Below are 21,785 nucleotides of genomic sequence, written 5' to 3'. Positions count from 1 at the left end.
TACCCAAATCCACTCGACTGGTGTGAAGAAGGGATCAATAAGCACAGAAAACTGATCGGAAATCACCGATTATTTCAGTTCCTCTCCGGATTTGATAGGAGATATGACAGACTTCGTCGGGACATTCTCAAGGAAGTTCCCTCAGCCGAGTCGGCATTCTCAAGAGTGAGATGGGAGGCCGCCCGGCTACAGCCGGCAACCAACCCGGACCCTTCATCATCGGGAGCCATCGGGGCCGGGATTGCCACCGTCCACTGCCATACGCCACGGCCGGAAGACGGCTTTCAGCCGACCACCACCGGCAGAGGTCAGCCAAACCGCTCAGGCAGCTCTTCATCGAACTCTCCGAGATATCAAATTCACCGTCAAACAGCAGCGGCAACTCCTCCGCTGCTGCAGCTGCTGCGGCGCGGATCTGATCAACGGCATCGCCACGCCACGGCCAGGCAGCAACATGTCGCTGACCGCCGACGTGTCGGTGAAGAACCCCAACTTCGCGTCATTCCGGTACCCGGAGACGACGTCGGCGCTGTTCTACCGCGGCGCGGCGGTCGGCAAGGCGCGCGGCCCCGCGGGGAGGGCGCGGGCGCGGCGCACGGCGAGGATGAACGTGACGGTGGAGATGATCGCGGATCGGGTGCTGGCGCAGCCGGATCTCGGGTCGGATATCAACTCGGGGCTCCTGACGCTGGGCAGAATGGAGTATCGGGAATTACGGCGGAGGCGGCTGTGCAAGGGGGTAGAAAAAATCGTGGAGGAGAAGGCGCCTATGAAAGAGGCGCAGGTATTGGAGGTGAAATTAAAGGGTTTGGTGGTATTTTGCAACATAAACCCCTAAATTTCAATAAAACACAAAGGCTACCCCGAGGTTTTGTTAAATTGCAGAACTTACCCCATCTTATGCAAACAGCCCCCCTAAGTTCTCGAAAATTTCAAAAAAACCCCAATCTTCTACATAATACTAAAATCACTTCCCAATTATGTAGAGAGTCCCTAAATTTTTCCGCTGCATATCAAACCTCTTGTGATAATAGGGATAGAGAGGAAGGGTGGATTTTTGATTGTGGAGCTACCGATTCGATGACCTTTGATAAAACTGATATTATTAAGTCATCAATATCCCACCGAACACATGTTCAAACTGCAAGTGGTGATTTGACTCGTGTTGAAGGAGCCGAAACTATAGAAATTTCTCCTACACTACGTCTCTCAAATTGTCTATATGTTCCATCTCTTTCCCATAAACTGTTATCTATTAGTCATATTACAAAAGAGCTCAATTGTAGCATGATAATGCATCCCCACTTTTGTTTTCTTCAGGATATCAGGACGGGGGAGATTATTGGACGTGGCACTGAGCGGGATGGATTGTACTATGTGGATGAGATAGCTCAGCAAGGCAAGGTGATGCTGGCTCACGGAACTGCTGACCGGGAAGCCTGGCTTTGGCACCGTCGGTTAGGGCATCCATCCACGGGGTATCTTAAGCTTTTATTTCCTAAATTAGTAAAAAATGAGACTCTATCTTGTGAGACTTGTGTTTTAGCTAAAAGCCACCGAAAAACTTTTAAGCCTAATGACACACAAGTGAACTCCATATTTTCTCTTGTTCATTCTGATGTTTGGGGTCCTTCACCTGTTGTGGGGGGTCAAGGTTTTAGATATTTTCTACTCTTTATTGATGATTGCACTAGGATGACATGGGTGTATTTTCTCAAAAATAAATCTCAAGTTTTTGAAAAGTTCACTCATTTCTTTAAAATGATTCAAACTCAATTTCAAAAACATATCCAGACCCTTAGAACCGATAATGGGGGGGAGTTTGTCAATCGATCCATGCAAGACTTCTGTCAACAAAGAGGGATAATTCATCAAACCACTTGTTCCCATACTCCCGAACAAAACGGTGTTGCTGAACGAAAAAATCGAATTCTCCTTGAAATGACCCGTGCTATGATGCTTGAGTCTAAGGTACCCACCCACTTCTGGCCTGAAGCTGTCGCCACCTCTGCTTACCTTATAAATCGCCTTCCCACCAGAACCCTCCAACTTCAAACTCCTTTACAGAAATTATCCACTGTTTCTAATATACCCACTGCCCTTACACTGCAACCACGAATATTTGGTTGTTCCGTATTCGTTCATGTTCCCAAACATGAGCGGACAAAACTCTCTCCGTGCGCTATCAAGTGTGTGTTTGTGGGCTATGGGGTCAATCAAAAAGGGTATAGATGTTACAACCCTCAAAACCGTCAAATTGTGACCACTATGAACTGTGACTTTCTCGAAACTGAGTATTTTTACAGTAACCACCCTAACAGTCAGGGGGAGAGTGAAAGTGAGAATAAGAGTGAGATCGACTTGTTAAGTTGGTTACCAATGCCAGTCCCGGAAGCAGATCCAACAGAAAAAGTTAACCTAACCACCGAGCATGTTTCATCCACTCCAGAACAATCTAGTCCGCTGCATGAGCCTATATCTTCTCCGCCACTGATATCTGAGGTAAGATCTTCTGAACATACTATTGTGGCTTCTGATTCTGCTGATAATATTTCTCAAGTCATTGAAGAAGAACAGGAGGATAATACAGTAGATGGAGATACTGGGAGATATGTGCTACCACCCAGGAGTAATCGGGGTGTACCTCCTAAACGGTATACCCCAGAGAAAATTGTGAGGAATTCGCGATACTCGATTGGGAATATCGCCAAGGGAAACTTGTCCAAAAATGCCACAGCCTATGAAGCAGCCTTATATGATGAGGAGATTCCACAAACAGCAGAGCAAGCCCTGAAGATCGAGCATTGGAGAAATGCTATGAAGAAAGAGATAGGAGCCCTAAACCGGAATCACACATGGGAGAAGTGTCGGTTGCCAAAAGGGAAGAAAACTGTGGGATGCAGATGGGTTTTCACAATCAAACGAAAACCCGATGGATCTATTGAGCGATACAAAGCTCGGCTGGTTGCAAAAGGCTACACACAAACATATGGGATCGACTATGCAGAAACTTTCTCGCCTGTGGCAAAGATGAACACTGTCAGGGTGCTCCTCTCCATTGCTGCAAACAAGGATTGGGATCTTCATCAGTTTGATGTTACAAATGCCTTTCTTCATGGTGAGCTTGAAGAAGAACGGGAGGTATACATGGATGCACCCCAAGGTTTTTCAGATGAGTTCGAGGAAGGGAAGGTATGCAGATTGAAAAAAACTTTATATGGACTCAAACAGTCTCCCAGAGCTTGGTTTGGAAGATTCACCACAGCTATGAAGAAGTTCGGGTACCAGCAAAGCAATTCAGACCACACCTTATTCTTGAAGAAACGAGGTGATCTTATTTCTTGCTTAGTCATTTACGTTGATGACATGATCATAACAGGGGATGACTTAGAAGAAATCCAGAAGTTGAAAGCAAATCTTTTCAAGGAGTTCGAAATGAAGGACCTTGGGAGACTAAAGTACTTCCTCGGGATCGAAGTACTCAGATCGAGGAAAGGGATTTTTATCAATCAGAAGAAGTATACTCTTGACCTTCTTGCAGAAACTGGGATGCTAGATTGCAAGCCAGCTGAGACGCCTATGGCTGTCAATCATGGGCTACAGATTGTGAAGGGAGCTGAATTGGCGGATCGAGGAAAATATCAACGTTTGGTAGGGAAACTTATATATCTTTCCCATACTCGGCCTGATATTGCATATGCTGTTGGAGTTGTGAGTCAGTTTATGCACCAACCACAAGCTGACCATATGGAAGCAGCACTCAGAATTGTGAGATACTTGAAAGGAACCTTTGATTATGGAGTACTGTTCAGGAAGACTGGACATCTCGAGATACAAGCCTACACTGATGCTGACTGGGCTGGAAATCCTGTCGACCGAAAGTCAACAGCAGGATACTTCACCTTTATTGGAGGCAACCTTGTCTCATGGAGGAGTAAAAAACAGAAAGTGGTAGCACTCTCTAGTGCAGAAGCCGAGTTCAGAGGAATCAAGAGTGGGCTGACTGAAGTCCTGTGGCTAAGAAGACTTTTAACTGAATTAAGTCTTCAACCATCAAAGACGTGCCAGATGTTCTGCGACAATAAAGCTGCTATCAGTATATCAGAAAATCCTGTGCAACATGACAGGACGAAGCATGTAGAGGTTGATAGACACTTCATCAAAGAGAAGATCGAAAGTGGTGTTGTGTCTTTACCCTTTGTACGATCCGAGGACCAACTTGCAGACATTCTTACCAAAGCCGTCAATTCCAAGAGTTTTACAGAAGTTCTCGACAAGTTGAGCATCGGAAATCCCGTCACTCAACTTGAGGGGGAGTGTTGAAAATAAGAATCAATAGTCAAAAGTATTAAAATCAATTCAAAGATTAGATCTTTGAATTGAATATAAGAGTGTGTATATTTGATTTTAAGAAGATTTTGTAAGACTTTTTATCCATCCTTATACTATATAAGGATGCATTGTAATCAAGGAAATAAGCAAGCAATACAATAACAATCATTTGCTTCTCTTTACTTTTCTCTACATTGATATGCATTATGATAATACCATATTTTAACAAAAGGTACCTATGTTAGTTTCTAATTTGGGGATTCAAGAAAAGTGTGGAAAAATTGAACAAACATTTAAATTCAGGGAATTGAAGGTACAAATTGAAGTTCATGGAAAGTTTAGAAATCGAGCTAAAGTTAATGAGTTTTGGCGTAATTAACCCATTTTGTTGCAAGAAAAAAAGAAAAACAGAAAGAAAAAGGGTTAAATGCATGTAATATTACGAACTTTGCCCCAAATTCATTTTCTCCACAAATTTAAAAGAATCTATTTTTTTATCACAAACTTTGATGGAGTATTTGTTTAACTTTCCCATGGTTTTTTATTTATCACAAACTTTGATGGAGTATTTGTTTAACTTTCCCATGGTTTTTTATTTTCGGTGACAGTAATATTGACACAGTGGTGATGGGGATTTAATTTTACACGTAACACTGATGTAAATTATATATATATATATATATATAGGGAGAGGTTCAAATAAGAACCACTAATAAAATAAGAACGGAGAACCATTTTAAGCCATTCGATCATCAAGATCTACGGTGGATGCATCATCTTGGTGGATGGATGCAGGTGCTGGGTTCGAATCTTGAAGGGAGCAAAAAAATTATTTTTTCGGATGCATTAAATTTAATAGCGGATGGCGGATGCATTAATTTGTATAGCAGATGCACTAATTTTATTGGTTCTTATGTTCTCACGATAATTGTGGTTCTCACTATAACCGCACCCTATATATATATAAGTTGAAAACTACACATATAATATTAAATAATCATTAAAAAGTCCCTAATTTACCACGACGAATCAAACTTATCTTCTTCGTAATTTATCTTCTTTTGCGTTTCAAAAAAAAAAAAACAATCTTCTTTCTGACCATCGTGTCATTCAACTCGCAACCCTAACCTGTTGAATTTATTAATAAATCTCCTTCCCCAATTCATATTCTACCTCATAAAGCTCTCAACGGTGGGGGTGCTTCGCGGTGATTGCTATCGCTGGTGGGTAGCGAGCACGATTCTCGATTGTTGGCGCCGGTGCCTCGCCGATTGCTGGCGTTGGTGGGCAGTACGTTCACGAAACTTAATTCTATGAAAGATGGGTAGAACGTGATGAGTCAGCAAAGGAGGAGAAGGAGAATAATGAAAGATGGGCACGATTGCAGATTCCAAGACTTGTGCGCGTTCAACTGAGGAAGAAAGGGGGAGGATGAAATATTAGGGTTTTAGAGCTTAATTCTATAGATTTAATTAAAATAAACAAACGCTGTGTTTAACTACCAGAATGGAACGAATATGGCGCATGCCAATGAGCCACATGAGCGCCACTTCAATTATGGTTTTGTGGGAAAATAAAATTCGTGAAAAAAATTGAACAAATGTCAAAATTTTTGTGATAACAAAATGATTTTTTTAAAATTCATGAGGAAAAGGAATTTCGAGCAAAATTCATGATATTATTTGCATTTAACCAAAAAAAAAAAACCTATTAACCCTTGAACTGAAAGGAGACATACGATTTTATTATAAGAAAAATAGCAAGAAAGAAAAAAATCTATCAACCCTTAAAGTGAAAGGAGACGCTTACAAGGGCCGAGCCTCGTTAAAACCTCATCAGAGAAAATTCATTGGGAAAAACTCTGTATGAGGAAAAAGAGTACTCGTGAAAAGAAAAAAAGCGCAAGAAACTAGTACAACGCCAAAAGAACACGCACCAAACAGACCCGGCAGAAAAAGAACTATCTAAAATGCCAAAAAAAAGGCTTAACATTAATAAGTCAACAACTTCCAGTAAAGGATGACTTATATATCAAATTAAGCTTATGATGAGTTGTGCCGTAGGAGAGGATATCGGCATACTCATCACCTTCTCTTGTGCCAAAATGAATGTCTCTAGATCAGATGCATCCCGTGTTAGTCGTATAACCATCTTTTCAAGTATGGGAGCGTTTTTCAACAGAGTTCGTATCAACGGAATTATTGAAGGGTCGCGCATAGACCAAGTAGCCTCAAATGTCTTTAGATGGAGAAGAGAGGGACTGGGAAAACTCATCTTAGCAGACGCCAATGAATTGCATGCATCAACCATAGCATTGTGAACCTCTTCATCATCGGTGCCATGATAAAAATTAAACCCCTAACATAAATGTAATGATTTGATTATGTGCAAAGTAAAGACTAATCTATAACTCCTCTTCATTAAATAAAGAGCTTCAAGTGATAAAATATACAATAATAAGTGAATAAAAGAGCGACCTTGCGGCTGCCTTGTTCAACGATTAACCTCTCCAGCTTGGGAAACATCATCCCTACCAAATCAAGCAAATATTTGGCATCGACATAGTCAAGCTCTAGAATCTTAGAATTTGACAACGGCATAACCTTATCTTTATTCTTTAATTTGACAAGCATCTGCCAAAGTAAAACAAAGTTATTTTGGAAGACGGCGCCAGAAATGTAGTAAAAGCGTAATACTACAAATGACTACAAAACGATGAACAATTAAGAAACATAACTAAAGAAAAACATAAGAAATCAAACCTCAAAGCACCAATATGACAAAGTAACCTTCTCAACATGGCGGATGCTTCGAAAAACATGATTAAGCAATTTAAATTGTGCTGCTACATCTCCATTGTGCACCAAAGAAAGAATTGCATGAGTCAAAGACGGGACATCCAACAAACAAGTACCATGAAAACGAGCCTCAAGAACTAAATTCAAGAGATTAGGGGCCCGAATTCTCAGCACTGTAGTTCCACGCCAAATATAACCCGTTTGTATCTTGAGCATCTTCAAACTAGTAGATCGGATACTGAAGTTTTCTTTTTCACCAATTTTGAAAGACTTCAAAACCAACTCTTCCAACAGAGGAGCACCCAAAAGAATTTGGTTCATGGCATCACCACTCAACAAATCCGGATATGTAATTTCTAAACTCTTGAGTTGATTCCACTGCACGTTATCCTCAATTCTCAGCTTGCAACTCACAAGAGTTAATTTTGTAATCGACGGGCATGAATACAAGGGCTGAGGTAAGCAATAATCAACCTTGTTATATCTATTAAGATCTCCCCAACGCCAACGCTCTCCCACTCGTTTTACGATAGCATTAACATCTCGCCAATTTGACAAGTCTAAATAAAGCTCTCCCACTCGTTTTTCGATAGCAAAAAGCAGCCACGAATCGATAACACTACTACAAGGGTCCACATTGTGAGGAGGGAAAGATAAGCGTAATTTCGGAATCTGGGGGCCTTTCCATAGTGAAACAACACTAGAGATAAAACTTGGAGTTTGTTCCAAGAGATCAAGGCAGGGGATGGTGGACAAGAGGTTTTCCCAACGTTTGGAGACGAGGGATGTCCGAACAACATCTTTGATATCCAACAATGAAAGGATTTGAATAATTAAAGAGTCGGGTAACTCACTGAGTCGATCTCGATCGTGGAGCTCACCGGTGTTTGCTTCTTCACTGAGTCGATCTCGATCGTGGAGCTCACCGATGTTTGCTTCTTCACTGAATCGATCGTGCCATTCATCCATTATTTCACTAATCCAAATCCAAATAGGACTAAAAACTGATCTGCTTCTTTAAAACTGATTATTGGGATTATTATATGATTTTATTGAAATCATTTTCGATCAAGAGAAAGAGTCAAAACCCTACTGTAAATAGGTAAAAATGCTTTAGATGAGAGAAGATAAAAAAAGGTTGCCACTTTCTCGAAGAAACGGTCTTGCATCTTGGTTCGGATATACTGTATTATTCTGTGTGACACCATATTGTATGAGTATTATTTTACTGATAATTATAATTAAAACAATAATTATTTGTAATTAATTTTAATCAATAACTATTGTTAAAATTTAATTTGAAAAAGCAAGTGTTTTTTCTATTGAAAAAACACTTGAAATGCCACATTCCACAGAGATAACCACATTAATAAGAGAAATATTGCTTATGACCTCTCAACTATAAGCAAATAGTTTGACAATAATAAACTCTGCAGTTGGTGAGGACTTGGGTATACTCACAAAGCTTTTTTCAGCAAAATTCACCACCTCTGGACTAGCTACATCCCAATATGTCCGAAACACAAACTTTTCAAGCAAGTGAGCATTTCTCAAAATAAGTTTTACTAATTGAAGAATTAAGTCGTCGAGCAAATACCAAGTAATCGTCACTCTCCTCAGATGGAGCATTGAGGGATTGGGAAAAATTGTTTCATCACCAACAGTTGTAATGAAATGTGGCGCCTGTCTTTCATATATCATCTGCAAAGTTTATGTAGACATGATGAATGAGCTGTTACATATGTAGCTGAAGAAAATGAAACTCCTATAACAAAATGAAGCTGAAGAAATATACTACAATAACAAGGGGAAATAAAACTAAATGGACTCACTAAATAAGTGGCCAATTTAATCCGATAGAGTGCAACAGTTAGAACTATCAGATTAGGAAACATCTCAAGAACACCAAAAATTTCGTTGGCTGCAGCTGCTTCGAATTTGAGATACTTGGCGTTTGAAAAATGGATGCGCACATCTTTCTCCTTCATCATTTCCACAAGAACCTGTTAATTAGAACATCAAATTTAACAAAGTGAGGCTTTACTATATCAAACGCAATTGAGTGACAACAATAACTAGCTGGATTTAACGAATGAATACAAAATATCAGGTACAGAACATAGCATAATATTAATAGGGATAAGATACCGAACCTGACTGCACCAATTAGATAATGTGATCTTTTCAACATGGCTAATGCTTAGAATCACTTGCCTAACCAACTCATCACTTCCATAACCTCCGTTACAAAAATCAAGAACTGCAGTAGTTAAAGATGGGACATTCAGCAAACAACTATAACGCGGAGTGCCAGAAAATTCTAAAGTCTCAAGATTAGGAGCCCAAATCCTCAACATTGGCTTCATTTCTCCAGAATCTATCCTGATCTTGAGCATCTTCAAACTATTAGATTGGATATTCAAGTTCTTCTCACTCAATTGAGTACACAATTCCAAGACTTCCAACTGAGGAGAGCCAGCAAGAACATAGTTCATGGCATCTTCACTCGACGGATGCGTGGTCTGAATTGTTAAATTCTTGAGTTGATTCCACTTCACGCTCTCAGAAATTTCAAGTGCACAACAAATAAGCGACAATTTCTTTATCGATGGGCACGAATACAATCTCTGTGGAGCCAAGTATTGACAAATGAGATGGTATTGATGCATCAAATCTAGATAGAGCTCTTCCACTTGTTTCTCAATCACGAAGAGCAGCCACGAATCAAGATCACTAGTAAAGGATGCATGAAAAAGAAATCCGATGCTGAATTTCAGAATCTTGACCCCTTTCCAAAGTGCAAGCGCACCACAAACAAAGCTTCGAAATTCAACTAACTTGTTCGTGCCACCAAAAAAATCAAGACAAGGGACGGTAGTCCAGAGATTTTGCCAACGTTTGGAAAGAAGGGTTGTCGCGACAACGTCTTTCATCGGCAACAATGAAAGAATCGCAAGGATTAAGGAGTCGGGCAACTCACTGAGTCGGTCGCGGCTGTCTGAATCAGCAGCCTCGTACCCTTCAGAGACGTGAAGCTCAGAAAACTGCGAAAGATCCATTGTTTGACTAATCGAAGCTTATGAACTGATTCTTGGTAATTAGTAAGGGAATTGACGGTAATGAGGAGAAGCAGCCACGGCAAGAAGATTTAAAGGAAAATGTGTACTGAGATATTGTCGAAATTGCAGAAAGCTGCAACCAAGAATCCCATTAGAAAACTGTTTTGGAAGATTAAACGACCGAGACCTCGAAAGGTTCATCCTTGATATCGAAAACACCGGTTCTCATTTTTCAATGAACACTAATAAATATAGCGTGCAAAAGTTCCAAGGAAGAAATTAAAATGAACAGTAGTTCCTAACCGTTTTCGTCGTCTAAGAGATTATGGATGCCAATTCTGTCTTAAACCCGTGGGTTGGCCCGACTAATCCGCCAATTCAATAAGGTTAGAATCGGAAATTTTCAACTCCATAAAAACTACAATCTGATTAGTACGAAATTGAATAGCCCAACACCCGATAGGGTCGGCCCGAAATTAACCTGAAATCTTATAGCATTGTCCCGAAAATAATGTGTTCACTTGATTATATGATTTTTTTTTTCGTTATTTGATTTTTAACATTATTACTTAGTTTATTAAAATTAGTATAATAATATATTTTTTTCAAAAGTTTGTGAAATGTATTTTGATTCAATATTCGAGATTTAATATTAGAAAAGTATATTCATCATTTCACATCTCTATACTTTTAATTCAATACTTAACATGAAATATTTAGTTGTAGAAATTAAAAAATGAGACGTATTTAATAAAATATTGCATCTTTATATCTCTAAATTTGCATATTAGTTATTATGTAAATCGATGTTGAAATGTTAACTTATTTATGCGCGTATTTATTTATTACAAATATAATATCAAGGGAAATATATTTGTTAATTTTTCAAAAATAAATTTTTGAACCCGATGGGCTAACAAACATTTAAGGTTATGGTTGAAAATTTCTAACCTGAAAAAATCTTCAATCCGATTAATCCGCACCCGTATAACCCATAACTCGATAGGGCTTGCCTGAAACCCGGTGGATTGGCCCGATTTACATCCCTATAAGGGATTGGGTTAGAGCATCTCCAAGGTGCCTCTACTGTAAAGTACCCTTCACTATATTGCAGAATTTTTTTTAGGAGTACTCTATTGTGGAGTAAAAATGTAAAGTTTTTGGATTTTCATCTCCAATAATTATTTCTACATTTCCCTCTACAATGTAATATTCTACTTTTATACTTTTTATTATTAAATTATTTTGTCAATTTAGTTCTTATATGTCATATATATTTATATCAATTATACTTAATTATAATTAAATTTAAATATAATTTAATTTAAATATTTTTGATAAAAATTAATGAAGTGCTAAATTTAAATATTGCAGAACGATTAATTTATTTCAACACCATATAAACTAACATTAGATAATACTCTTAGAATTAAACATTACATAATACTTGACAAAGCATAAATTATATGATAATACCAACTAATTTTAAAAATATAAATAATAAAGAGATTAATAAACTAAATTTTACAAATTAAATCAAACAAAGATAAGCATTTTTTAAAAATAAAAGAAAGAAAAAATATCATAAAAGTGAAACACTGTTCACAAACTCTAATCAAGCGACAAATAGCGTGCTCTATTGGAGAGCATCTCCACTCCACGATAGTGACTACCTCTATATTAGTAGGAGCTTTTGGAGATGCTCTTATACTCTCTTCGTCTCATTATATACTCTCTCCGTCCTGCAACGAATAATAAGTGATTGTAATTAAAAAAAAAAGTGAAGTCATGTTTGATAATATTTTCAATGGAAGAAGTGAAAATAAAAAATGTGATGTTTTCTTATGAAGCAGAGAAAGTATTATTTTTTCTCATGTAATTATCTCGAGATTGATTGAAGTTAGAGCCTTTGAGCCTGGCATTCATAGAGGAGGTGTGGCTGTAAATCTCAACCCCCGTGCCCCATGAGATTGGAGGCATTGGATTTTCTCACGTGAATCAACGAAAATCCTAATACGAGCCCTACGTGACTATTTTGGGCCGATTTTTTTTTAAAAAAAAAGTTTATAAAAAGTACACATCATGAGAAAATAACGTGGCACACAGTAACACACATTACACACATACTTTCACGCACCACCGACCGAAAATCCCCTTCAAGAAGCCCTCTCCTTCCTCTCAAAATTCGACGAGCAAAGTCGTCGTCGCAGCTTCGACTTCAGCCTTCCTCATTGGCTGGCGAGCAGCAACAATGAACAATAGGCCACCTCCTCTGTCCTCGGCTGAACAGCACCCACAGGCCACCCATCTGTTAAAACATAGTATTATCATTTTAGGATTGAACCGAGAACAAAAAAATAGAAGAAGGATAGAAGAAGATTGTATATTTCTTTTTTCTTGATATATCTTGCTTATACAATCATCCCCTTTTATAGTATTAAGAAGGGAGCTGATATTCTAAAACATCATGAGGATCCCTACAACATCATGAGGATCCCTACAACATCATGAGGATCCCTATAATTAAGGGACCCTTGATTATCTTTTGACTAACTTTACATGCTGCTTTTTCTTTTGACTAACTTTGGAATCTTATTCTCAACACTCCCCCTCAAGTTGAGTGACGGGATTTCCGATACTCAACTTGGAAAGAACTTCTGAAAAACTTTTGAAGTCCACAGCCTTGGTTAAGATATCAGCGAGCTGATCTTCGGACCTCACAAACGGGAGCTCCACAATCTTTTCCTCAATCTTTTCCTTGATAAAGTGCCTATCCACTTCTACATGTTTAGTTCTATCATGTTGAACTGGGTTCTCAGATATGCTGATGGCAGCCTTGTTGTCGCAGTACATTTGGCACGTCTTTGTTGGGTGTAGGCCTAATTCCATCAACAATCTTCTTAGCCAAAGGACTTCGGTTAACCCACTCTTGATTCCTCTGAATTCTGATTCTGCACTTGAGAGAGCAACCACCTTTTGTTTCTTGCTTCTCCATGAGACTAGATTTCCTCCCACAGATGCAAAGTATCCAGCAGTTGACTTTCTGTCATTCGGGTTTCCTGCCCAGTCAGCATCGGTGTAAGCTTGTATCTCAAGATGTCCAGTCTTTTTGAACAGCACTCCATAGTCAAAGGTCTTCTTCAAATATCTCACAATTCTGAGCGCAGCTTCCATGTGGTCAGCCTGTGGTTGATGCATGAATTGACTGACAACACCAACAGCATAAGCAATGTCAGGTCGAGTATGAGATAGGTAGATAAGTTTCCCTACCAGACGCTGATATTGTCCTCGATCGGCTAACTGAGCTCCTTCCACAATTTGTAGCCCATGATTTATAATAATAGGAGTTTCTGCTGGCTTGCAATCTAGCATCCCAGTTTCAGCTAGGAGATCTAGAGTATACTTTTTCTGGTTGATGAAGATCCCCTTCTTTGATCTGAGAACTTCAATTCCGAGGAAGTATTTTAGTTTTCCTAAGTCCTTCATTTCGAACTCTTTGAACAAGCTTTCTTTCAACTTCTGAATCTCCTCTGTGTCATCCCCTGTTATGATCATGTCATCAACATAAATGACCAAACAAGAGATCAAATCACCTCGTTTCTTTAAGAATAAGGTGTGATCTGAGTTGCTTTGCTGGTACCCAAACTTCTTCATGGCTGCGGTGAATCTTCCAAACCAAGCTCTGGGAGACTGCTTGAGCCCATATAAGGTTTTCTTCAACTTGCAAACTTCACCTTCTCCAAAATCTCCTGAAAAACCTTGAGGCACCTCCATGTAGACTTCCCTCTCTTCTTCAAGCTCTCCATGAAGGAAAGCATTTGTAACATCGAACTGATGAAGATCCCAGTCTTTATTAGCAGCAATTGAGAGGAGTACTCTGACAGTGTTCATTTTTGCAACAGGTGAGAAGGTCTCCTCATAGTCGATCCCATACATCTGTGTGTATCCTTTTGCGACCAATCGAGCTTTGTAACGCTCAATAGATCCATCCGGTCTCCTTTTGATTGTGAAGACCCATTTGCATCCTACAGTTTTCTTCCCCTTTGGTAGTCTACACTTCTCCCATGTATGGTTTCGATTTAGTGCACCTATTTCGTTCTTCATGGCATCTCTCCAATGTGGAATCTTTAAAGCCTGTTCCGCATTTTTCGGGATCTCTTCGTCATACAAAGCTACTTCATAGGCAGCTGCAGTTTTGGAAAGGTTCCCTTTGGCGATACCCCCAATAGAATATCGAGAATTTCTCCCAGCTTTTTCGGGGGTGTATCGTTTCGGAGGAACACCTCGTGTACTCCTTGGCGGTAGCACATATCTCCCCCTATCTTCCTCTGCTGTACACATATTTTCCTGTTCCACTTCTTCATCTTGAAAGATAGGATTAGTAAGCTCGGAAGGTAAGATGGTGGGTTCAGACATTCTTACCCCAGATATCAGATTAGGAGAAGATCTAGGCGACTCATGTAGTGGATTGGATTGTTCATATGTAGATGAAGTATGCTCGGTGGCCAGGTTAACTTCCTCTGTTGGATCTGCTTCCGGATCCGGCTTTGGCAACCAGCTTAACAGGTCAATTATACTCTCTTTCTCTTTCTCCCCCTGACTGGTAAGATGGTTGTTGTAAAAGTATTCTGTTTCTAAAAAATTGCAGTTCATGGTGGTTAGGATTTGACGGGTTTGAGGATTGTAACACCGATACCCTTTTTGATTGACCCCGTAACCAACAAAGACACACTTAAGAGCACAAGGAGAGAGCTTTGTTCGTTCATGTTTAGGAATATGAACGAATACAGAACTCCCAAAGATACGAGGTTGAAGAGTAAGGGTTTCAGGTATCTCAGCAAGGGTAGATAATTTTTGCAAAGGGGTTTTAAGCTGGAGGGTTCTGGTGGGGAGACGGTTTATAAGGTAAACAGAGGTTGCAACTGCTTCTGGCCAAAATGAGGTGGGTACTTTTGACTCAATCATCATGGCTCGAGTCATTTCAAGTAAAATTCGATTTTTTCTTTCAGCAACACCATTTTGTTCAGGAGTATGGGGGCATGTAGTTTGATGGATTAAACCTTTTTGGTGACAAAAATGTTTCATGGAATGATTAATAAACTCCCCCCCATTATCTGTTCTAAGGGTTTTAATATTTTTCTGAAATTGAGTTTGCACCATGGTATAGAAATGAGTAAACTTTTCAAAAACTTCAGATTTGTGTTTTAGAAAATATACCCACGTCATCCTAGTGCAATCATCAATAAAGAGCAAAAAATATCTAAAACTTTGACCCCCCATGATAGGTGACGGACCCCAAACATCGGAATGAACAAGTGAAAAAATCGAGTTTACTTGAGTATTATTAGGCTTAAAAGATTGTCTGTGACTTTTGGCCAAAATACAAGTCTCACAAGATAAACCCTCAGTTTTCATAAGTTTAGGAAATAAAAGCTTAAGATAACCCGTGGAAGGATGCCCTAAACGTCGGTGCCAAAGCCAGGCTTCCCGGTCTGCAGTTCCGTGAGCCAGCATCACCTTGCCTTGTTGAGCTATCTCATCCACATAGTACAGTCCATCCCGCTCAGTGCCACGCCCAATAATCTCTCCCGTTCTGATATCCTGAAGAAGACAGAAATGGGGATGCATGAGCATAGTACAGTTTAGTTCCTTTGTAACATGACTGATAGACAGTAATTTGTGTGAAAGAGATGGAACATATAGGCAATTAGATAATTTTAAAGTGGGAGTAATTTCTATAGTTCCGGCTCCTTCAACTTTAGTCAATTCACCACTAGCAGTTTGGACATGGATTCTAAAGGATTGTGATGACTCAACGATATCGGTTTTATCAAATGTCATTGTATCTGTGGCACCACAATCAAAAATCCATCCTTGATCCCTATCTCCTGTTTTATTTGATACTTGGTAGGCACGAGAGGTATTTGTGGAATTTATGTAAAAATATGGGTCATTTTCAGATTTGTTGAAAACTTGGGGTTCTCTATGTAATTCATCTGAATTTAGGGGCTCAAAATAATTTGAATGGGGTGCATTTTGTGATTTATTCAAACTTGTGGACCGAAAGGGAATAAAATGGGGTTTATTTTGGAATTTTCGAAAAGTTGGAGGGTTTAGTGGATATCCACCAAACCCTATACCTTCTTCTTCCCCCATTTGCGCCGCTATACCTTCTTCTTCTCCCATTTGCGCCGCCTCCCTCACAGCCGCTGCTCCCCTTTTCTCGCCCATCGGATGATGGCTGCCGCCCACCGCCACTGCCGCTGCTCCCCTTTTCTCGCCCATCGGATGATGGCTGCCGCCCACCGCCACTGCCGAGCCGGTGATTTCTTGGCTGTCAACGGTCATGGCTACCTTCCCTTTAGCTGTTCCTCGGTTTTTGTCCCACCATTCGGGATAACCCACGATCTGAAAACACATCTCTTTTGTGTGTTTCTGCATCCCACAATGGCTGCAGTAAAGTTTCGACTTGTCCTCCTTCTTTCGTTGCGACGGGGCGCCGGAGAACAGGGGTCGAGCAGTTGATTGGTGGCGGTTGATTGGTGGCGGTCCTTCTGACCGTGAGAACAGGGGTCGAGCAGCAGCAAGACCCGTGCCGATTCCTCCCTGTGATGCGATCTCCAAGTCGGCGTGGTTGGTTGCCGGTTGCAAAATCAGTAGCCGGGCGGCCTCCCGTCTTACTTTAGAAAATGCCGATTCAGCTGAGGGAGAGGGAGATTCCTTGAGGATATCTCGCCGGATGTTATCGTATCTCGCATCTAATCCCGATAGGAATTGGAATAGTCGCCGGCTTTCAATCAATTTCCGGTACTTTGTGATTCCCTCTTCGCAACAATCGATGGGATTAGGTTCTCTTCTGTCGATATTGAGCCAAATCGCCTGTAAGTTGTTCCAATAATCCTCCAATGTTAGTTGCCCTTGATTTACTTTGTTTGCTCTTACTTCCAGATCATAAATCTGGAGTGGATCAGTAGTTCCACTTCCATATGTAACGGCCAAGCTATCCCATACGGCTTTAGCAGTTTGGTGTTGGGCGAAATTGAGTACTAACTTCCCTTCCATGTTCTGTAGCAGCCATGAAAACACGGACAAATCTGCTTCTTCCCATTTGTAGTAGTCGGAATCCGTTGTTTTTGGTGGTGGTGGTTTGCCGGTTATGTGACTGGATTTGCCTCTGCTCCCTATGGCCACCTTCATAAGACGGGCCCATACGGCATAGTTGTTGCCGTCCAGCTTGAATCCCAGCGAGACGTTGTTTGAGTTTTGTACCAGATTTGCAATCTGTACCGTTAACTCATTTGGATTTGTTGTTGTTGTTTCACTCTCACCCTCTGACATGTTGTGGGAGTTCTGTTTTTTTTCAGGAAGGGGGGCTGTTCAGCCTTGATTCGAGACAAAGGTTTGTAGAAGGTATAGGAACAATGATGAAAAAAAAACTGAGTTCCATGGTTAATCCTGCTCTGATACCATGTTAAAACATAGTATTATCATTTTAGGATTGAACCGAGAACAAAAAAATAGAAGAAGGATAGAAGAAGATTGTATATTTCTTTTTTCTTGATATATCTTGCTTATACAATCATCCCCTTTTATAGTATTAAGAAGGGAGCTGATATTCTAAAACATCATGAGGATCCCTACAACATCATGAGGATCCCTACAACATCATGAGGATCCCTATAATTAAGGGACCCTTGATTATCTTTTGACTAACTTTACATGCTGCTTTTTCTTTTGACTAACTTTGGAATCTTATTCTCAACACCATCTATCTCTCTCTTTTCCTCACTCACATTGCCAAACGGAAAACAGGCACAAGCCACCGCCGTCCGTCCACGACCACATCCACACAACACAACAGCAACAAAACCATGATCAAATCCCAAATCCCAATTCAATTTAATGTTTCAAGCTTATTTTGAAATTTTATTGATGTGTATGTATGATATCTTTACTTTAGTTAATCATGCATCTTCATATGTTCATAAACCACACTTTAGCTCTTTTAGCAAAAACTATTGATAATACCCTAGCTGGAGACTTCATAATAATTAATAAGTCAACAACTTTGCTCTAGTTAAACAGAGTATATCTTCCAGCAGAGAAAGAACTATTCAAAATGCCAAAGAAAAAGGCTTAGCATCAATAATTACAGCTACTGCAGCTGCAAGTAGAGGATGACTTATCAGTTATACCAAAGTCATCAGTTATGATGACTTGTGCTGTAGGAGAGGATCTCGGCATACTCAGCACCTTCTCTTGTGCCAGAATGAATGTCTTTGGATAAGATGCATCCTGCCTTAGTCGAAGAACCATCTTTTCAAGAACGGGAGCGCTTTCCAACAGAACTTGTATGACCGGAATTATTGAAGGTTTGCTTATAGACCAAGTAGCCTCAAATGTCTTTAGACGGAGAAGAGAGGGACTGGGAAAAGTCATCTTAGCAGACGCCAATGAATTACATGCATCAACCATAGCAATGTGAACCTCTTCACCATAGGTACCATCAAAACCCTGCAATGTAACCCCAAACATTGGATTGAAGACTAACTATGAAAGAAAATGAAATGAAAAAATTATATCAAGCTAACATCTTCGACATCAATTTAATGATTTGATGATGTGCAAAGTAAAGACTAATCAATAAGTCCTCTTCAATAGTTAAAGAGGTTCGAGTGATAAAATATAACAAGTGAATAAAGGAGTGACCTGGTCGCCTTGATCAACGATTAACCTCTCCAGCTTGGGAAACATCATCTCAACCAAATCAAGTATATCTTTGGCATTTACATAATAAAGCTCTAGAATCTTAGAATTTGACAACGGCATGACCATATATTTTGTCTTTAATTGGACAAGCATCTGCCAAAGTAAAACACATGTCAAGTAATGGAAAAAGAAGCATCTGCCAAAGTAAAACACATGTCAAGTAATGGAAAAAGAAGCTTACACCCAATTGCAACCAATGATGGAAACATCCTCTCACTAATAGAGCTTCCGTAAACAAAGATAATTATGGAAGATGGCAGAAATGTAATACAAGCGTAATAATACAAAGGACTTCAAAATGATGAACGATCAAGAAAAATAACTAGAAAAATATAAGAAATCAAACCTCAATACACCAATGTGATAAAGTGACCTTCTCAACATGGCGGATGCTTCGAAAAACATGATTAAACATTTCAAATTGTGTTGCTACATCTCCGTAGTGCCCCAAACAAAGAATTGCATCAGTCAAAGATGGGACATCCAACAAACAAGTACCATAAAAACAAGCGGAAATATTCAAAGTCAAGAGATTAGGAGCCCAAATTCTCAGCACTGTAGTTTCAGGGCAAATATAATCCGTGTGTATCTTGAGCATCTTCAAACTAGTAGATCTGATATTGAAGTTTTCGTTTTCACCAATTTCAAAAGACTCCAAAACTAACACTTCCAACAGAGGAGCACCCAAAAGAATTTGGTTCATGGCATCACCACTCAACCCATCCACATATACAAGTTTTAATATCTTGAGTTGATGCCACTGCACATTACCCTCAATTCTCAGCTCACAAACCTCAAGAGTTAATTTTGTAATGGACGAACATGAATACAAGGGCTGAGGTAAGCAGTAAATATCCTTCCCATTACTATTAACGCATTCCCAAAAATAAAAATATAAGAAAAGCTCTGCCACTTGTTTTTCGATAGCAAAATGCAGCAATGAATCCATAACACTACTAGGGCCCACAATGAAATTAGGGAAAGATAAGCGGAATTTCAGAATCTTGGGGCCTTTCCATTGTGAAAGAACACTAGAAATAATACTTGGAGTTTGTTCGAAATCGATGAAATCAAGGCAGGGGATAGTGGACCAGATGTTTTTCCAACGTTTGGAGAGAAGGGATGTCCGAACAACATTTCTCATATCCAACAATGAAATGATCGTAAGAATTAAAGAGTCGGGTAACTCACTGAATCGATCGTGCCGCTCACCGCTGTTTGCTTCTACAGTTCCGTAATCTTCTTCGCTATCAGAAACGTGCGATTCATCCATTGTTTGACTAATCCAAATTCGACTAAAAAGTGGACCGGATTCTTTAGAAATTGATTCTTGGGATTGAATGAGTAGTGGTAGTAGGGAGGATTAACTTTATGGAAATAATTTTCGAGGAAAGTGAAAACCCTACGCTAAATGGGCAAAATATGCTCTCAATAGGGGGAAAAAAAAAACAAAAACAAAAAAAACAAAAAACCGATAAATTAAGGATTATATTTGAATTTGATTTGAGTGATAAGCTATGATTAATCAAATAATTGACCTTAATTAAATGTTTGACTTATATAACTTGGCCCGTGATAATCCGACTCATATCTAATCATCAAGTTTTAATACTTTTAAATTTTAAATCAAATATTTACCTAAAATATACTCATATCTAATCATCAAGTATTAAATTAAAGTTTTTTTGTGATCTTTAATTTGATATGCATATTAAATTAGGCGAAGAAAAAAAAGAGAAAAAAATAACTTATAAAAAGACAAAATTTCAATTTGAGTGACAATTATTATTTTTCGAGTCTCATGTGGTGCGATCTTTAAATTTCTTTAATTAATATTGTTAATTTATCAATTTGAGTGGCAATTTTGGAGTTATAATAAACTAAAGGTTTATTTTTTATTTTTCAACAATATATATATTTTTCTTTTTTATCTTTTATTTTTTTGTTTTATTTCTTTCAAAAATTATGAAATTCGACTAATTATAAAATATTTAATATACATATCAAATCAAAAATCACAACAAGAGCTTTAATTTAATAAAATTTTATGTAAATATTTGATTTGAAATGTAAAAATTATAGTATTTATTTTAGGGGTACCATACCCCCACCCCAAACGCTGACCCCTCTATTGCGTTCAGCTCAATACCCCAACTAAACATTTGGCCCCGTTCGCCCCCGACGTCCATTAAGTTCAGCAACTTGCCCCCCGCCCCCCACGAGGTAACACCGTTGACCTTTTTTTTCCCTTCTTTCTGCATTTCTCAGCCCACCTAAAACCAGCGGTGGCCAGCCAAATCGTCGAATTTGGTCACGTCGACGGGTTTGGAACGACATGTCGGCGACGAGCACCTCGTTCTCGCCCACTGGCGTCGAGTAGGTATTGAATTCGATGTCATGGATGGATTCATTGGCATACTCACCTATTTTTCATCATGGTGATATAACATAAATATACTCATCTGACATAAATATGATCATGTAGAAAGATAACAACAACGTCGTATTGTATAGTTGAATGAAAACATCATTTTAGGCTCACAATTTGGCTAGTAAGAAAAAATTAATAGTTGAATAATTTTAATAAAGATTTTAAAATACATGTGCAAAATAAGAATTTGTTAAAAGTTCAGTACTTTTATACAACTAACCCATTATAAAATTATTAAAATAAATATATTAATTAATTTTTTATATGAATTTCTAAGTCGAATACTGACACAACCGGATAGTCCAAAACCCAAAGGAAAGCTCAAAATTTTATAGTTACAATCCAAATAACACAACTAAATAGCTCGATGAATAAATAGGAGTGGTTCAAAACGCC

The 21,785-nt window shown here is 39.0% G+C and overlaps 3 protein-coding genes across 4 annotated transcripts; all 3 read right to left on the bottom strand.

The window, feature by feature from the left end:
* Positions 1–6,079: 6,079 nt before the first annotated feature.
* Positions 6,080–8,222, bottom strand: LOC130991707 (F-box/LRR-repeat protein At3g26922-like). The gene is made up of 3 exons (XM_057916067.1): positions 7,095–8,222; positions 6,810–6,965; positions 6,080–6,690 (listed from the first exon to the last, which is right to left on the bottom strand). The coding sequence occupies exons 1-3, from the start codon at positions 8,097–8,099 to the stop codon at positions 6,364–6,366; spliced, it is 1,488 nt and encodes a 495-aa protein (XP_057772050.1). The 5' UTR covers positions 8,100–8,222; the 3' UTR covers positions 6,080–6,363.
* A 303-nt stretch (positions 8,223–8,525) lies between these two features.
* Positions 8,526–10,189, bottom strand: LOC130993061 (F-box/LRR-repeat protein At3g26922-like). Its single transcript, XM_057917780.1, has 3 exons — positions 9,284–10,189; positions 8,963–9,133; positions 8,526–8,831 (listed from the first exon to the last, which is right to left on the bottom strand). The coding sequence occupies exons 1-3, from the start codon at positions 10,187–10,189 to the stop codon at positions 8,526–8,528; spliced, it is 1,383 nt and encodes a 460-aa protein (XP_057773763.1).
* Positions 10,190–18,180: 7,991 nt separating this feature from the next.
* On the bottom strand, positions 18,181–20,392 carry LOC130991705 (F-box/LRR-repeat protein At3g26922-like). 2 transcript variants are annotated; one of them, XM_057916064.1, is made up of 4 exons: positions 20,150–20,391; positions 19,305–19,387; positions 18,899–19,051; positions 18,181–18,703 (listed from the first exon to the last, which is right to left on the bottom strand). In XM_057916064.1, exons 1-4 carry the CDS (start codon positions 20,229–20,231, stop codon positions 18,332–18,334), a joined length of 690 nt encoding a protein of 229 aa, XP_057772047.1. In that variant the 5' UTR covers positions 20,232–20,391; the 3' UTR covers positions 18,181–18,331. The 2 variants fall into 2 exon arrangements, with proteins under 2 accessions (XP_057772047.1, XP_057772046.1); XM_057916063.1 differs by having other exon boundaries at positions 18,182–18,703; positions 19,305–20,392.
* Positions 20,393–21,785: the final 1,393 nt, after the last annotated feature.

Source organism: Salvia miltiorrhiza, chromosome 7 (assembly GCF_028751815.1).
Source record: "Salvia miltiorrhiza cultivar Shanhuang (shh) chromosome 7, IMPLAD_Smil_shh, whole genome shotgun sequence".
NCBI lineage: Eukaryota > Viridiplantae > Streptophyta > Magnoliopsida > Lamiales > Lamiaceae > Salvia > Salvia miltiorrhiza.
The sequence above is the reverse complement of the archived record's forward strand: the minus strand, read 5'-3'. Positions and strand labels throughout refer to the sequence as shown.

Coding starts and splice junctions, on each gene's coding strand:
- LOC130991705 (XM_057916063.1), bottom strand. CDS start 20,231: ATGGATGAATCGCACGTTTCTGATAGCGAAGAAGATTACGGAACTGTA. Junction 19,052..19,304: donor TATCACATTGGTGTATTGAG/GTTTGATTTCTT, acceptor TTACTTTGGCAG/ATGCTTGTCCAATTAAAGAC. Junction 18,704..18,898: donor TCGTTGATCAAGGCGACCAG/GTCACTCCTTTA, acceptor GTTACATTGCAG/GGTTTTGATGGTACCTATGG.
- LOC130993061 (XM_057917780.1), bottom strand. CDS start 10,189: ATGGATCTTTCGCAGTTTTCTGAGCTTCACGTCTCTGAAGGGTACGAG. Junction 9,134..9,283: donor TATCTAATTGGTGCAGTCAG/GTTCGGTATCTT, acceptor TCTAATTAACAG/GTTCTTGTGGAAATGATGAA. Junction 8,832..8,962: donor TTAAATTGGCCACTTATTTA/GTGAGTCCATTT, acceptor TAAACTTTGCAG/ATGATATATGAAAGACAGGC.
- LOC130991707 (XM_057916067.1), bottom strand. CDS start 8,099: ATGGATGAATGGCACGATCGATTCAGTGAAGAAGCAAACATCGGTGAG. Junction 6,966..7,094: donor TGTCATATTGGTGCTTTGAG/GTTTGATTTCTT, acceptor TTACTTTGGCAG/ATGCTTGTCAAATTAAAGAA. Junction 6,691..6,809: donor TTGAACAAGGCAGCCGCAAG/GTCGCTCTTTTA, acceptor CATTTATGTTAG/GGGTTTAATTTTTATCATGG.